This window comes from Haemaphysalis longicornis, unplaced genomic scaffold (genome assembly GCF_048455015.1).
Source record: "Haemaphysalis longicornis isolate Haplotype H1 unplaced genomic scaffold, Haemaphysalis longicornis Haplotype H1 scaffold_3, whole genome shotgun sequence".
Lineage (NCBI taxonomy): Eukaryota > Metazoa > Arthropoda > Arachnida > Ixodida > Ixodidae > Haemaphysalis > Haemaphysalis longicornis.
Window position 1 is genome coordinate 96,975,106 of NW_027526335.1, and position 15,099 is coordinate 96,990,204.

The following is a 15,099-nucleotide window of genomic DNA, read 5'->3' on the forward strand; positions in this document are numbered from 1 at the left end:
AAACACCTGAGGCATCATTTCGCACGGGGGGTAGGGACCGCATAGTGACCTATAAGGAGATAATCGACCATTACAGATTAGGGAGGGCCAGATATCCCGCAGCTCATCGCACCTTGGGAAAGTGGCAGTCAGTAGCATGGCGTCTACTTCAGTCCTACACTTTTCCGAACCCGGTGACGTACAGTCATTGTTACCCCGGTCTATACGAAAATAAGTGTAAATTATGTTCAGCAAGGGCCGACCTTGAACACATTTTATGGGCCTGCCCCCTTAGAGTGAACACCACACCTCAAGCACTAGACACCACTTCCTCAGAGCAGTGGGAGACCGTGCTGCTCAGTTAAGACCCGGGCGTTCAACTCCGGGCCATCCAGATGGCCGAAGACGCCGCCAGGGAGCAAGGACTCCTGGCCGCCGTCTGAGGGGGGAAGAGTGAAGGGGACTCCCATCTCACTTCTTCCCTTACCCCCGTCTCGGGCTCAATAAAGTTATGCACTCACTCACTCACTTACAGGCGTAACGTTGAGGGACAAGAATAGAGCAGAGTGGCCCAGCGGCCCAGCGGCCACTCACACGGCGCTCTAATAATATTTAGCGCAGACGTTCCTCTTGAGCGCCCTCATCACTCTCGTAAACCGAGACGGCAGAACTGATGTAAAACGCCAGTGGTCACCATCGTAACGTACTATGCGCAATGTGGGTGGCCGCACACACGTGGCGTTACAATCACACGTTGCACACCACCGTAAGCACTCTCTAGAAGTTCTTCGGGAGCGTCCTCACCACAATCGGAAACCAAACACCTTGCACAAAGCCCGTGGTCACCGCTGCAACCTAGACAAAAACCACGGCGCGAAGCGCGGCGTGGAAACCAGACCACAGCAGTCATCGTTCCCAAACCATCACGTCACATCCGGCAAAAAGTTGCTTTCTTTGTTTTTTGTTGTCTAGTCGGCGCATGCGCAGTAGGGCTCGTACACCGTTCCTGAACATCAGGTGGGAACACGCACTTGTATCACGCCCGGCTTGGCACAGCTTGTTCGTGTGTGATACCTTGCGCGCATTTGAGAGAGAGGGAGAGTGACAGAGAGAGAGCAAACGCGAACAAACTTCATTGAAGCAACATCTGGGTTTAACACGAGTGGTAACCAGCGCTTGGAGGGTGCCGAGGTGACCCGAACTGCTCAGTCAGCTATCCCTCGTTGTCCTTGAGGGCACCCGAACTGCCTAACGCTGGCGCCCAGTGCTCTCCAGAAGTGATAATCAGGAAACGAGCTATGAAAGACTGTTTCGGGGGCTGCGCAGTCGGGGCAGTTCAGTGTCTCACGGTCGATTCACCTAATCTGCATTGCGATTATGCTTTCGAATTCATGGCACGTGAGAAGATTTACGTGCCTTTTTCAACTTCTAAACAGGGTGTCGAAACGGAATTTTTTCGGATTCGGTTCGGGTTCAAGCTTCGTGCTTCAAAGTCAAGAGACTTTTACATGAAAGCTGCATACCTGTAACCCCCAACGGTTTCATCTCCGTTGGCAAAAACACCAAGGCGCCCAGAATACAAGTATACATGCATGCTTCGTACCTCCCCAGGTTTCACGTTAGTGGAGATGGCCCGCGATTTGGCTGTAACTATCCCAATTGAGTGACTTTTGTTCCGTTTGGTTATATTTTTGTTTTGTTTTTTTGTGAATGATTTACATGTGCCCTTATAACAATAAATGTATTGAGAAGACATTGCACTGTTTGCGTTGGCGTACTCAGTCAAGAATGCATACGTAAAAAGCACAGGTTGACGTTAACACTCTGCCACATCTTTTCAACCCCTTCGTCGTCTATCTCTGCGAGCCTTTATTTCACACGGGCGGTAAAATGGGGAGGGGAGGGGATATTTGTAGCTTGGGCTTTTGGGTGGTTGAATGACTTTGACTATTGATAAAATGACCACTACACAGTCACAGTGCTCTGCCTACTGCGCTACGAATTCAAGCGCAAGCCAAGCTACGAACGCGCCTTATATCTTTCCCGCTACTTTCTTCATTCAGATGCAGTGTAGGAGATGCTGCCGTCTAGGAGAAGTGAAGCGAAGTAGTTCATCATGACACTAATGAGCGCTGACAGTTGGCGCCTCCATGCCAGCGTCTTCGGGTACGCGGGACGCGGGTGAATTGAAGGCACCGTCCGCCACCTAGTGCTTTTAGTTTCGGTTTCGGTTTCGCTTCCGTTTCATTCGCACGGTTTTCATCAGGTTGCGGTTTCAGTCGGCTTTACGCAATGTTCCGGCGCGTGCAATCCAGTATCTAACGTTGATGCGTCTAACGGTGCCATACCAACGTATTATAAATAACGATGTGCACGTTCATATGCACGCACAATATATGCTCCTGTGAAAGCACATTTCACTTTTGTGTTTTGATTGATTGATTGTAGGGTTTAACGCGCCGACGCAACGCAGGCGATGAGGCGCGCCGTAGTGGAGGGCTCCGGATTAATTTTGACCACCTGGGGATCTTTAACGTGCGCCGAAATCTCGTACACACGGGCGTTTTTGCTTTTCGCCTCGATCAGAAAAGCGACCGCCGCGACCGGGAAACGAACCCCACTTTTGTGTTTTACCGATTCCTATGAAAGAGGCATCAACCACATTTTTTTCAGAATCCCAACTCGAAGCGCAACTTTCTATATGTTGTCGTACCGACCTCTCTCTGTGACATAAACTGCACTACCGAACCAGAGATCAAAGTTTAAATATCGCTCTAGATTTTCATAACGCGAACGTAACATGGCAAGTCCAATAATCATGCGTCCAGTGAGAAAAGGCTACGGTGAATGCAAAGGGGAGTCAGTCAGGTCAGAGAAACAAGAGACCGGAGGGCTCCTCATTTCACGAAAGAAATAAAAGGAGGGAAAGAAAATGCTATAAAAAGGACCGGTAAAAAGGGAAGGCTGTGCGTTCGCCTGCGGAATCCCCTGGGGGTAAAACTAAGGTTGCTAATGAACAGTATATATCACAATTTAGAGTACAATAAACGCGTGATAAAAGAGTTATCCGGCATTACAAAAAGAAATAGGTACCTGGGGCACAAGAAATTACGTCGCGGGGGATGGTGCTGCGCGCGGAAAAATATTGAAGGCATAAATCTCCTGCATAATGAAGTCTCACTGCGGGCATTTCTTCACGCAACGTTGATAAGAGCGTCTATGCTCCCCAACTCTCTCCGCCTCTTCCCCTTCCCCTATTCTCCTAACAACCAAAGATAAACAACCAGAACAGAGATACAGAGAGATAGATAAGCAGAGGTTAAGTTTCCTGTCTGTGATTTCCATTTCATTCTTGGTCGCTTGGAGTTTTGACATAGCAAGCCTGTTCTCACGATTTTTTAGCGTTGCGCTGCTGAATATGGTAGTTTACTGCGCCTTCCTGTTTTATAATTCTTTTCTAAAATCATTGTTTTTATTTCAGTACACTTTTCTGTCAGGCATCCTTAAACATGGGTATTTTATTTCCACAATTCTGCTGTTTCTAGGTTTCTTGTCCTTTCCTCCCTCAATTCGTGCTTGCCGAAGAGAGGTTGGGGTACTTCTGACGTGTAAAGTAATGTAACATGTAAAGTGAAAGCCCAGAGAGCCCCATTGTTCTAACTACCGTCGTCGGCATGATTATAGTTGTTGAATGGCCGCCACTGTAAATAGTAAAAAAAACACGTGTTTTAAGTTCGGGGTTGCAGCCGCACCTCTAGAGTAGCAGCCCGATGCGCAACTATTGTGCTTTTTCCTGGCGCTGCCAGCAAAGGAACAAAATATGTTTTTGTTGTTCTTCTTTTCTTAGTTGCAAGATCCCCACTTACGAGATCAGCCACGAACTTGGAGCTTTGAAGGGCAAATGTACCCAGTTCACAGATTTCAGAAAACCGTGAATTGGAAAAGTAAACCATGTGTAACAGTGCGTGCTGCGGGACACCTGAACGTGATGGCACGTGACTAGAACAGGTGCACACCAGCCGCACGGAACCCCGATTCTAGGGAATCTGTGGCGTGTGTCAGTCTGCATGCTGAGACAATTTGAGCCGTAAGACGAAGAAACGGAAGCGAAAAAAGAGACGCATACTTAGTGCAGCAGAAAAGAAGATGGTTGAAGTAATTCGCACAAAACGACAAAAAAAAAAAACGAAAGAAAAGAAAACGCAAATACGATGTAACAGTAAAATTGTTAGCAAGTCCCGCCATGCTTTCGCGTTCAAAGAACTCAAGAAAATTTATGTGCCAGACGGAGATTTTTTCGTTCTCTAAGTGCGGAAGAACTACGGCTGCCTCTACTGTGGTTTAGCGGCGGCGGCGGCGACTGCGAGAGCGTTGTAACGTAGCGGGTGAAGACAGAACGGAAACGATGGAGGAAAGTGTGGCGAAAGTTTGAGGTGGAGGGTGGCACCCGCTGCTATGGCGTCAACTCTCTTACTGCCTCTCCCTTACACTTTCGCCAGACTCTTCTTCTCCGTGCGTGGCTCAGCTTAACGACGTGACATTTGCGCGGGAGGTTCAAACACGATTTGCAACCACATGCTCGCCGGTGGCGGTTGCGTACTGCGAGATAACATCATAGTAACGGGCGTCGCCACGCGTTAGCTTACCACGCGATCAGTTCCTGAGACGCAGCACATACGCGCCGTGACTGAGAAGACTGCGGTTTGCGCTGCACACAAATTTCGCATTAGGAAGTATAGTAACCATCAGTGCTTTTTCACCCACTTCTTCTCGTAGTTGCCCTTCGCCTTCCTTGCTTACCCTTTTTCTGCTTTTCATCCTTCACCCGGTTGGAAGTGATAGCGAAAGTGCGACTTGTAGAAACTGCAACTATCTTCTTTTCTTTACGTTCTTCGTAGTTTCATCTCCCCTCCTTTTCTGCGCATGAAGTGGATATACTTTTTCTCGTTCATCCTAGTTCTTCTCTCGGCCGCCGCGGTGGCGCAGTTGTACTGCTGAGCACAAGGACTTGGGTTCCATCCCGGTCGCGGTCTCCGCTTTTCTGGTGCAGGCGAAAAACGAAAGATCGTACGTATCGAAATTTTGGTGTACCTTAAGATCCCGATGTGGTCTACATTTTTCTGTATACCTCACTAAGGCTTGCCGTAAAGTCCAGTGTAGCACCGGCGCGAAATCACGTTCCATACCTCCCCCATAAAATGCATTTGGAACTTCTGTTTTTCCTCTTTAAAAAGTGGGAGAAGTCAATGCAGTGCGACATAGACACGGAGGTAAGAATAAGCCCCGAATAAACGTCATCTCTTTTGTTTTTCCATTTTTTATACCAGATATTCCTCACCTTTCCCACTAGCCACGCCACAATGCCAGACGGTCTACACCTAATTCCTGCAGGTCTCTCGACACCAAATTCTCTCGGCACCAAGCTTCGTTCTCACGAAACAGCAATCCCACCGCACTCGTTGACTTTCACACCCTATAAGGACACACTGTAGTCCTCATGTCAGATACCTTCATCCTCTTGTATATTTTCATAACCCAGAGAATTGTCATCGTTCTTATGATGTTGTGCGTCCACGTGACGACACCCTCACTGTTATCTACTCATCATGTGGAACGCCTGTACTGCTAAGCCGCAAATTTGTAGATAAAGGAGCAATTTTCTGCGTCAGACGTGAGATGTTCTGGCTGCCATGTTCCTGTACTTTACTGTTGTGAGAAGTGGGTAATATGTTTTGGTATAGTTTTAAGTTCCGACTGTTAAACGCACTGCGTGAAGGCAATGCTTTTGTGTTATTGGGTGGTCGCGCATATGGTGATCTCAAACTTTACGTTTCCAATAGAATACAACTGATTCTCGTAGCCCTTTGCCGCCAGATAGGACGGACATCTACAAATTTACATACTCACCTTAGCTGAAAACCAGGTGAGGAATGCTTGTTATGGGGAGGTGCCCCATCCCGGGGAAAGATTCATCGCAAAACGCCTTGACCATCTCGTAGACCAGGTAATGTTTTGTCGCTGTCGCTACCTTAGATAACTAAGCAATTAAAATACCCATTCCACATTCTAATTGCACGTTTTGGACGCGTCCATGCCTACGAGAACCGGAGACGTTAGAAACATGATTTTATTGGCCTCTTGTGTGCTGTGTGGCCCACTGTCAGTTGTTGAGAGGAAATAATTTTCAGGGTGTCGTCCGTAGGTTTGGGCAGAAAAAGAAACGTCCCGCGCCATCTCCACTAACGTGAAACGTAGTGAGGTGCGAAGCATGCATCAGTGTATTCTTGGCGCCTTGGCGTTGTTGGCAAGGAAGATAAAACCGCAAGGGCGTAGATGTATACATCTTTGCTGTAAAAGTATCTTGTCTTTGAAGCACGAAGCACTCCAGTGCCAGGCGTAGAGGAGTGTCTCGGGGGTTTTTTAGTACGCGTTATGTTGTAGCGCAGACGTGAACGAGTTTCCCAGTATTTTAGTACCGTGACTATATGAGACGAATGACGATTACGACGACGATGACGACGACGATGACAGTAGACACCAACAGCCCCAGACCCTAAGGGGCTTCGCCCCTAAAACTTTACCACTTTCATACGACTAGCCCCTAGCAAGGTCTTACCATTAGGCAACAGAATAATACAGAATCATTGCTAGGCAGAACTGATAGATACTTTTACTAAGCGCCTGCCTCTCTGAACGATGTGAGTGTAGGCTCTGGTTGATTTATTGCAGTCGAAGATAGTGTCATCATGCAGTCAAAGATTATGCTCCAGTTATCTTCACCGTAGGTACTTGCATGGCCGCAGCTATGGAGATATTTTTGTTGTGTCGCTCATACTTCCGGAGTCTTCTTTCAGAAAGGCAAGTTAACCAGATAAAACTATAGATCAGAAGTAATGCCTGTAGAAACAAGGACGGGTTTCTTTTTTGGGCGGATGGGCAGGCTTTTTGCAATAGACACAAAAGGAGCACATCTAGCCAGGGTTCGCGGTTTGGTTCCTAGCGGTCTTTCCATTGCGTGACCCTAGCCCCAAGAAGGCCGGCACTGTCTTAATTGACTAGTAACTTGCATTACTCGATCTCGGACGATGATTTATTTACGAATAATATACCAGGCTGCAAAGTCGTCAAATGACAATCTCAAACGTTGGAGGATTGAATATAGAAGCGACTTTGGCATCTGTCTATAAGCGGCTCAAGAGTGAAAGTTCGGCATAACAGACGAACGAACAAGCGAGTTCATGCGGTACCAAAAAGTATTCCTTAAGTACAACATTACACTGTTTTTCATTTGCGTCACTGGAGCGGCTCCTTAGCATACCCTTTTTATAAGGGTGGTAGGGTGGGCCAAGATTTCGGACACCCAACTCGTAGCTCAGTTACTGCCTTCGCTGTACGAAAATGAACTCGATGCCGTACAAAAAAATGAGAAAAATGCGCTGATTTTTCCTGTAAACACTCAACACCAACTGAAAAGTAATATCATTCGTTTTCCCAAGTAATTTTATATCAATTACTTTTTCAGGCAGGTAATTGGTAATGGGACTGATTTACATTCGAGCCTCTTATAGCAACATAATTGGCGACCTAATCTGATTATTCACAAAAGTAATTTGGCCACCGCGTAAATGCTTTGACACTTTTTCCATTTCCCTCTTTCCTGTGGAAATGCTTTCACGAAACGATTTTTTTCTTCATTCTGGACGCCTATCGAAAGGTTCGGGATTTTGTACTAAAATTTAGGGTCAATGCATTCGGTGAAGTTGGAATGCTAGCGAAGGTGTCGTTAAGGGGCCGAGCTGCTCGTTCCATACACTCCCGTTACTTCTTGGTGCTACACTTGGTGTCTCGCGTGATCGGCGGCTGGCTCTGCATGTGATTGTGGCGTGGCCGAGAAGCTCGACGATCGATTCAGCGCCGGGGCCACACTCTCTCCCCTCCCCCTTCCTGTCCACACACAACCTTCCTAATACAAACGTACGTCGTACAGGATACCATCCCCCAGCCTTCCCCTCCCCCTTCCCCCTTCCTTTCCCAGGAACACATGCGGGGATGCATATGGGGGATACAGTAACGGCTTTGCTGTAATAACGATGATTACAAAAAAAAAAAAAAAAGGCCGCGTATCTGCTGCTTTTGTTGCAGATGTCGACGGAAGACGATAGTCGACTTGCGCCCTTGCCATGTAAATGCCTCCCTTCTCTTTCCCGCTCACCTCTCATGCTGTTCCTCTCCCATCTCGTTCCTCCCAAGGTAACAAGCCAGAGGTTTGCTGAAGCCAATTTATATTTACCGCGTTCCACTGCTCCAAGTCAGGTGTCTCTATGCCAGTGCTGCCGTACGGTGGAGACGGAAATGAATTGAGGCGTACTACTGCAATAATTATATAACCACGTTGCCCTGCTCCACGTGCGTTCCAAGCGGAACGTGGAACCTATCTAGTGGAATCTTTCGTTGCTTCTGCCGTTTGATTTCCTAAATGCCGCCAGGAGCTATAGTAGCGCGGGCAACAGCAGGCGATGGTTTTCTGGAGTTGATGTAGAATTTCATTTGCTGTAGCAAAAACTAAGCATCCGTAATTTTTTTCATAAAGGAACACTGCAAATATCACTTATGTATTGATTTTCTGCCTTATATTTGCGCAATGTCCTGTTTTTGTTCAACAATGTTGACAAGTACGAACATTGACACCAGACGTAGACGTTTAGATTTGGCTGTGGGTATATAAAACTAGTGCTTCGCTTCTGTTTTACTTTGGCCAGGCGGCTGAATCGAGTTAGGACAGATTTGTTTAATTGTTTCTGTTTGTTACGTTGTATCATTGAGAGAGAGAGAGTGATACCAGAATTTTTTATAATAAATTTATCCTTTGAATACAGACAGACAGAAAGACAGACAGACAGACGGACAGACCAAAATTTTTGCGTTTAAGTAGCCCAAGAAAGACTATCGTCTTTAAAAAAACTTTCTTCTGGCTTGCATTCAGCCCTTTCATCTTCTCCTTTATGAAGTTTGTTTTCCCTCAATTTGCATATGCTTGCAGTGAAGCACCCTTTGTAGGACTTCTTGGACCTGCTAGCGGCTGGTGCGAATCATCGGCAATGAACACACCGCTGCAGCAGCAATAAAAGTTGCGGGCCTTTTCCTTGGGCTGAACACGAAGACTACACAATACGGAAAGCACCACCTGCATTTTAGGATGGAAGGGAAGGTGTCTTGCTGTATATGGCCTTCGCAATGCAAGCGCGTATACACGCTGTAGTACCGTTAATTTAGCCCTGGGAGAGACCAAAAATCTCTTCTTCAATAAAGCAGATAACTTGAAAACAACGTCCGGCGTGTTTTAGGACGTGCATTAAACAAACCCCCATCTTTTTTTGAACAAATTTATAAAGAGAAAAATGCATGAAGCTCGCACTAATGCGTGAGACTTGAAGGCAGCGAAGCTGTACACAACCTTCACGACCATCACGACAGTTTAAGTCCACGATAGCAACCGAGTTGTTTCTTGTTCGCTGCCCCAACGACCTTTACTCCATCTTTGTTGCTATAAGAGCTAAGAAGAAGCAAAGCGGCTCCAATCGCGGACGTCGCGAGGAGAGGGTCTTCTTCCACGAGAACTGAACGCGCACACTAAAACAAGGCGCCGCAGGTGCAACGTGTACACTATCACTTGTTCTGGTTCGAGCAGGTGACGTGATTCCTACCTACACAGTCGCAGCCGAGTGAGTAAGCAGTTTGACTCTGGGGTATTAAAGTCATGGTCGCGGCCGGGTGGGTAAAACGACCGACTCTTCCGAGCCGATTCTGACGTCCTGGCTGTTGTTGGAGTTTGAATGTGCCGTCTTGGCCTTTGAAGTTTTAGTCTTTTGCACATCGATTTACAGACAGCTTCGTTGCAACTTCACTCGTCACGCCTGCATGGTGGTGAGGTGTCTTCACTTTTTTTCTCGGCGCGAGGCATGCGCTCAGGAGTACGCTACAACGTGTCTTTCTCGTTCCGAGTAAGTGTTGCCACGATACGGCGAACGCTGGAGCTCTTTTTTTTGTGGCTAATGTTGGCCTATCTCCCTAAGTGGGTATGCTTAGCTTGACAAACGTGCGCTCGAGGCACGCGTGCACGAGCGCTGGGTATTTTCTTCGTATTTTTAACAGCGGACACCATACACAAACGGTTTGCTCAAGAGTTTGCCTGTTATAAGTACTTTCAAGGACACGGATTTATAGATGTGAATAAAGCGCCCAGGGAGGTACAAATTGATACGGAGCCCATTAGTTGGCAGCGTCATGGTCCAGCTGTGACCATGTCCTGTGACCTGTGACCAGCTGCGTCATTGTCCAACGCTGTGAATCGGAAATGGTAGTTTTCAAACGGATTGGTTTGAGTGTGGGGTTTAACGCGCCCACGCAACGCAGGCGATGAGGCGCGCCAAAGTGGAAGGCTCCGGGCTAATTTTGACCACCTGGGGATCTTTAACGTGCGCCGAAATCTCGTACACAAGGAAGTTTTCGCTCTTCGAAAGGAGTTACGCTAATTACCAAAAGCAGTTTGGCGCGTCAAATAGGTTTTCTAAGCCGGAAATTTAACTAGTTTCTTCGTTGGCCTGCTGATGCTGTTGAAAGCCCTCTTTTTTCTTCATTATCGTCGTCAGTCATCATCGTTATTATAGTTGTAATCACTACTATCTTTTTCACGCTTTTCTTCGGCAAATATTGTCACGCACGTGAAATAATCTAATAACTCCAGCCTCCCTGACTAAGCTGAAGAAGAAGAACGGGGCCGTTCGAGAACGAGAAGAAAGAAGCTGGGACCTCTAGACGTTGTGACAATCGGCACACCAGTTTTCTCTCTGCCTCCAGAGCCAAAGTTCTGCAAATAAACCAACCAATCCCGGACGTAACAATATTACCTAAACGATCCCTAAAGATGATGTGTTTTTTCTACCTTTAATGGAAAGCGTAGCGGGGCACTTAGGTTTCATCTCTAAAATGCACGATCTACAACCCTTCGGAATCGCTGCGGTTTTGAAGTCAATCGGACGCTGGCACGTCACACCTAACAACGCCAGGACGTTGCCATGATTGTCTGCTAAAGTGCGCCTGCAGGCTATACAGCACCGGGAACCGTAGCGTCGAGACGAAAACGGTGATTTTTACGCAAAAAAAAGAAAACCTCGCATTCAAGCCACCATGTTCTAGTTTTTTTTTTACATTTTCCTTCTGCATTTATTTTCGCAGCGATTTTGCCGACATCAATGATGCAAATCTGCATTGCCTTCTCCAAAGCAATGGCAATGAACCACAGCGCGGGCGGCAGCACACGGAAAAGGCCCGTCTGCGTTTCCAACTGAACTGGTATTGAAGAAGAGAGCATGGTTGAACTGGAATTACTTTGCTTTTGGGTGGGCGGAAAAGGAGAGAAGCGACTTAAATACGAGAAAAACAGGTTGCCGTCTTGAGAAAAACCCTTTAGCAGAAGTGGGATTGCGGAGAAAGATAATAATAGGAAAGGTGTCCATCGGAAGAAGAGCGCGATTGTGCCCATCCCGCGAGTCCATTTTCAGGGCTGCTGACGCCGTCCGCGGACCCTTGTTCCAGTAGAGTATCAAAATGTGCGTAATCAGTTACGCATGGTGGAGGTACTGTATAATTATATTATTAACTGAAAATGGCTTTTAAGGTCTGGGGTGTTCGGCTTAGGAGGGCGTACGAAATCCTCAAACTACGCATGCGTGCGAGATTGCGAGCCAGCATTTCAACGTTGGTTCGTAGGCCAATTAGTGCTCTCCCCCAAAAAAGAACAGTATTCGAAGGCCACATCAAAACACTCGCCCAAGAGAATTGCAAAGAAAACTCGAAACTTGTGAACCCCTGTACACATTACGACAAGTAAAACTACTGCTGTAACATCAGCCTCTTCTTCTGTTTACATTTTTAAGCTCGAGGTACAAGGGCAACTAGTGCTTCACCTCATAATCACGAACTATGTAGTTGAGACTTAAAAAAAAAACGAACAAAGATGAGAGAGGTGCAGAATGGAGCAGGCGTTTTATCGTCGATTCTAGAGGAACCGGCGGAATCGATTGTTCTTAACCGGCGGATAAGAGGGAAAGAAGCGGAGAAACCCTTAAAGAAAAGTAGAGAGAGGGCAAAAGATTCACTTGACAAGCGAGGAAAACGAATGACTAGAGAAATAGGTGAAAGCCTAAAAAAAAAACTTCAAATTCCCAGCCAGTGTTCGAGAATAATAATAAAAAAAAGCATTCCATCTCTGCTTCACCCAACCGTGGCCCCATCGTCAGCGACGTCCGAACGGACAGCGCCGGCGAACGTTGGCCCCAAAATTGCGCCGCAGCGCCGACAGTCTTTCCTCCTCCCGAATCTATCCGCGGCATTCACGTAGAAACAAGAGCCGAACACGGGAGCGGCACCCTAGACCGGGAAAACGGGAGACAAGGAAAGAAAGGGAGACGCGGTGGAGAGGAAGGGACAGTTGTCGGCGTAGGGACGCACCACTGGCTGGAGGCAGGGCGGACCTCCTCGAGGCAGAAGTGGGATGAGAAAGGGAAAACCCGTAGGAGAGGCACAGGGGTGAGCAAGGTTATAGTTGGTAGGGAAGAGAGAAAGAAGGTTGGAGAGTGGGAAGTGGATGAAAGCATTGAGGTCTTTTGGTTATTTCTCTTCCGAAAAACAAGGGCACTCGCGATTCCGCTCGCGGAAGCGTGCTTATGGCCGACGGATTCCGACAGCAGCGTACCGACTACGAGGAAATCCTTTTTACTCTGCTACAGAGACCGATGTGGGGAAATTTGGCCGAGTGGCCGCGCGGGCCGATGCAGCGGTTTGCAAAAGTGGATGGCGCTGTGATTTGCGTTTCGCTGTCTGCTTCTCTGCATCTTCAGCTTGCTTGCTTTCTTTTTTCCTCTCCCAACTGTCTGTCTCAGCTGGATGCAGTCGCGAATTACACGCTCTCGTATGGCCACGCACAAGCACGCAATAAAAACGGATGACGCGAATTCGTGCGCGGAGGGTGCAATCGGGTAAGCGAATTCTGACAACTTGGCAGAGGACTGAACGCGAGCACTGGCGAGTCCATTTAACACTGCCACTTTCGTGCCTTCGTCTTAGGATTAGATTGAGATTGCCGCAAAGAAAGCGGGAACAAATGAACGAAAAGTCAGTGATTATATATAAGAAACAAAGGGAAAGAAAGTCGCGCGCCCTCAAATCAGGCGCCCGTTTGCTTTGTCGTTCGCCGCTGCGTCATCCCGTGCCGCAGACGAGATTCTGAGAAGGAGCGAAACAGTTCGTGGAGAAATTGTCATCCTCATTTCTCGGTTACGGTCGTCGAGGGGTGCCCCGCTCGTTAAGTGCTACTCAGCGTTCAGACTATAAATGATGACCTCAAAAAGAGCTAGGCGGGTAGCACCGCGCACTTTGCTAACAAGATTTGGCGTTTCTTCTTTGGCCGCCATATTTTAAGTAGTTTTTAAGAAGACATGGCTAGTATCACCAGATAAGGTATTAGAGTACCGCCACTGACGCACGCAAGACTGCAACAGCGGCCATTCTGGTGTGTATCAGTGTTGCGAGATTGCCGCTTCTCGCAGCACTGCGAGAAGCAGCAGAACGGCATCTTCGGTCGTGTACACTTCTGATGTTGAAATGCTGCGACACGCGTCATCTATGATTCGCGTCCGGAGCGACGCCAGTCACGCGCAGCTGCACAGAAGAGAGGCCAAGCTGAGTATACCACAGTTGACCGACTTAAAGCACGTAAGAAATAAAATGGCGGTGCCCATGAACCGTGGGGGTGTAAAGAACTGTCACGTGATGCGGGGATCATGGCGGCGGCACTGAACAATAAGAGAAAAGGGTGCCGATAGTATGTAACCTTATCTAGTGACACTAGGCACGGCTACTGATTAACACTTATCAGCATATTTGTCAGGAGGCACATAATTGCCGCTAACATATATAACATCAACTCAAGAGTATCACACAAATGTTAAACAAGTGCTCGGCTGTTCAACTAGCTAGGTACCCAAAAGTTAACTAGCTAGTTGCTTAACCGGCTAGCCGCTTAGCCACAGCAATGGGAAGGAACCGTGACGTATTATCACTTTCGCATGTAGAATATCAAATCTACGAATATCCTAAATCTTGCGTTCTTATAACTATTTAACCAGTTACTAATGTAAGATCCTGAAAGACAAAAAAGAGAAAGAAAACGGCTCTCCGCTGTTCTGCCGGCTCATTTGCAATAGGCAGTAACAACGGTCATTGAAAAAGGCATGGACATTTACTGACACTTGCGAGGGAAAAAAATAAAAAGTACAAGGAAGGTGGGATTTAGGAGTCCAGGAAAGTACAGTTCAGCCACCACTTCTCCACGTTCAGAGTTAAAGCCACACAGGCACAAAGAAACAGGCACAGGCGCAATGGGGTCGAAGGAAGTTCGGTACTGCGCTGTACATCCTAACGGGTTCTCAGTCCATGAGAGTCTTGTAGGCGAGGAAGGTGTTCCCGGAGTACGCGAGCGTGTTCCCGATGCAGAGGAGGCCCGTGGAGAGCCCGAAGTGCCAGTCAGCGCCGTAGCGGAGCTCCGAGGCCAGGTATCCCGTGGTGCAAAGAAGGTAGCAGAAGACGGCGAACACGTTGAGCATGCGGTAGATGACGCTAAAGCCGTGCATGGGGCCGTCCAGCATGGCGCACAGCAGTAGCACCGCCGACACGAGCAGAAAGGTGAAGGCCGTCATGGCCATGAGCACGGTGTCTAGCCGGAAGGTGTACGACATGTCGTGCTGGTCGTAGTTGTACTTCATCAGGCTGATGACCAGCACGAGACCCACCAGGATCTGAAACATCTTGAGCACGCCCGACGGCGTCCGGATGTAGCCCGTGTAGTAGGCCATGGCTACGGGTGTCTTGCCCTTACTTGTTCTGCTACGGATGCGACTCTGGCTGCTGCTGTTGCTACGGTGGCTCTCACTGACTGGCTGGCTTGTCCTTACACGACCTCGCTCAAGTAGCGGGTCGAGGCCATGGCACGGCTCTGTTGACGGAGATCGGCTGCCGTTCGCTTCAGGGTTCGAGGCAAGCGGACGTGTGGCCAGCGATTTC

General features: G+C 47.9%; 1 protein-coding gene across 1 annotated transcript; it reads right to left on the reverse strand.

The window, feature by feature from the left end:
* Positions 1 to 14,465: 14,465 nt before the first annotated feature.
* Positions 14,466 to 14,891, reverse strand: LOC144173336 (uncharacterized). The gene has a single exon (XM_077701817.1). It carries the CDS (start codon positions 14,889 to 14,891, stop codon positions 14,466 to 14,468), a length of 426 nt encoding a protein of 141 aa, XP_077557943.1.
* Positions 14,892 to 15,099: the final 208 nt, after the last annotated feature.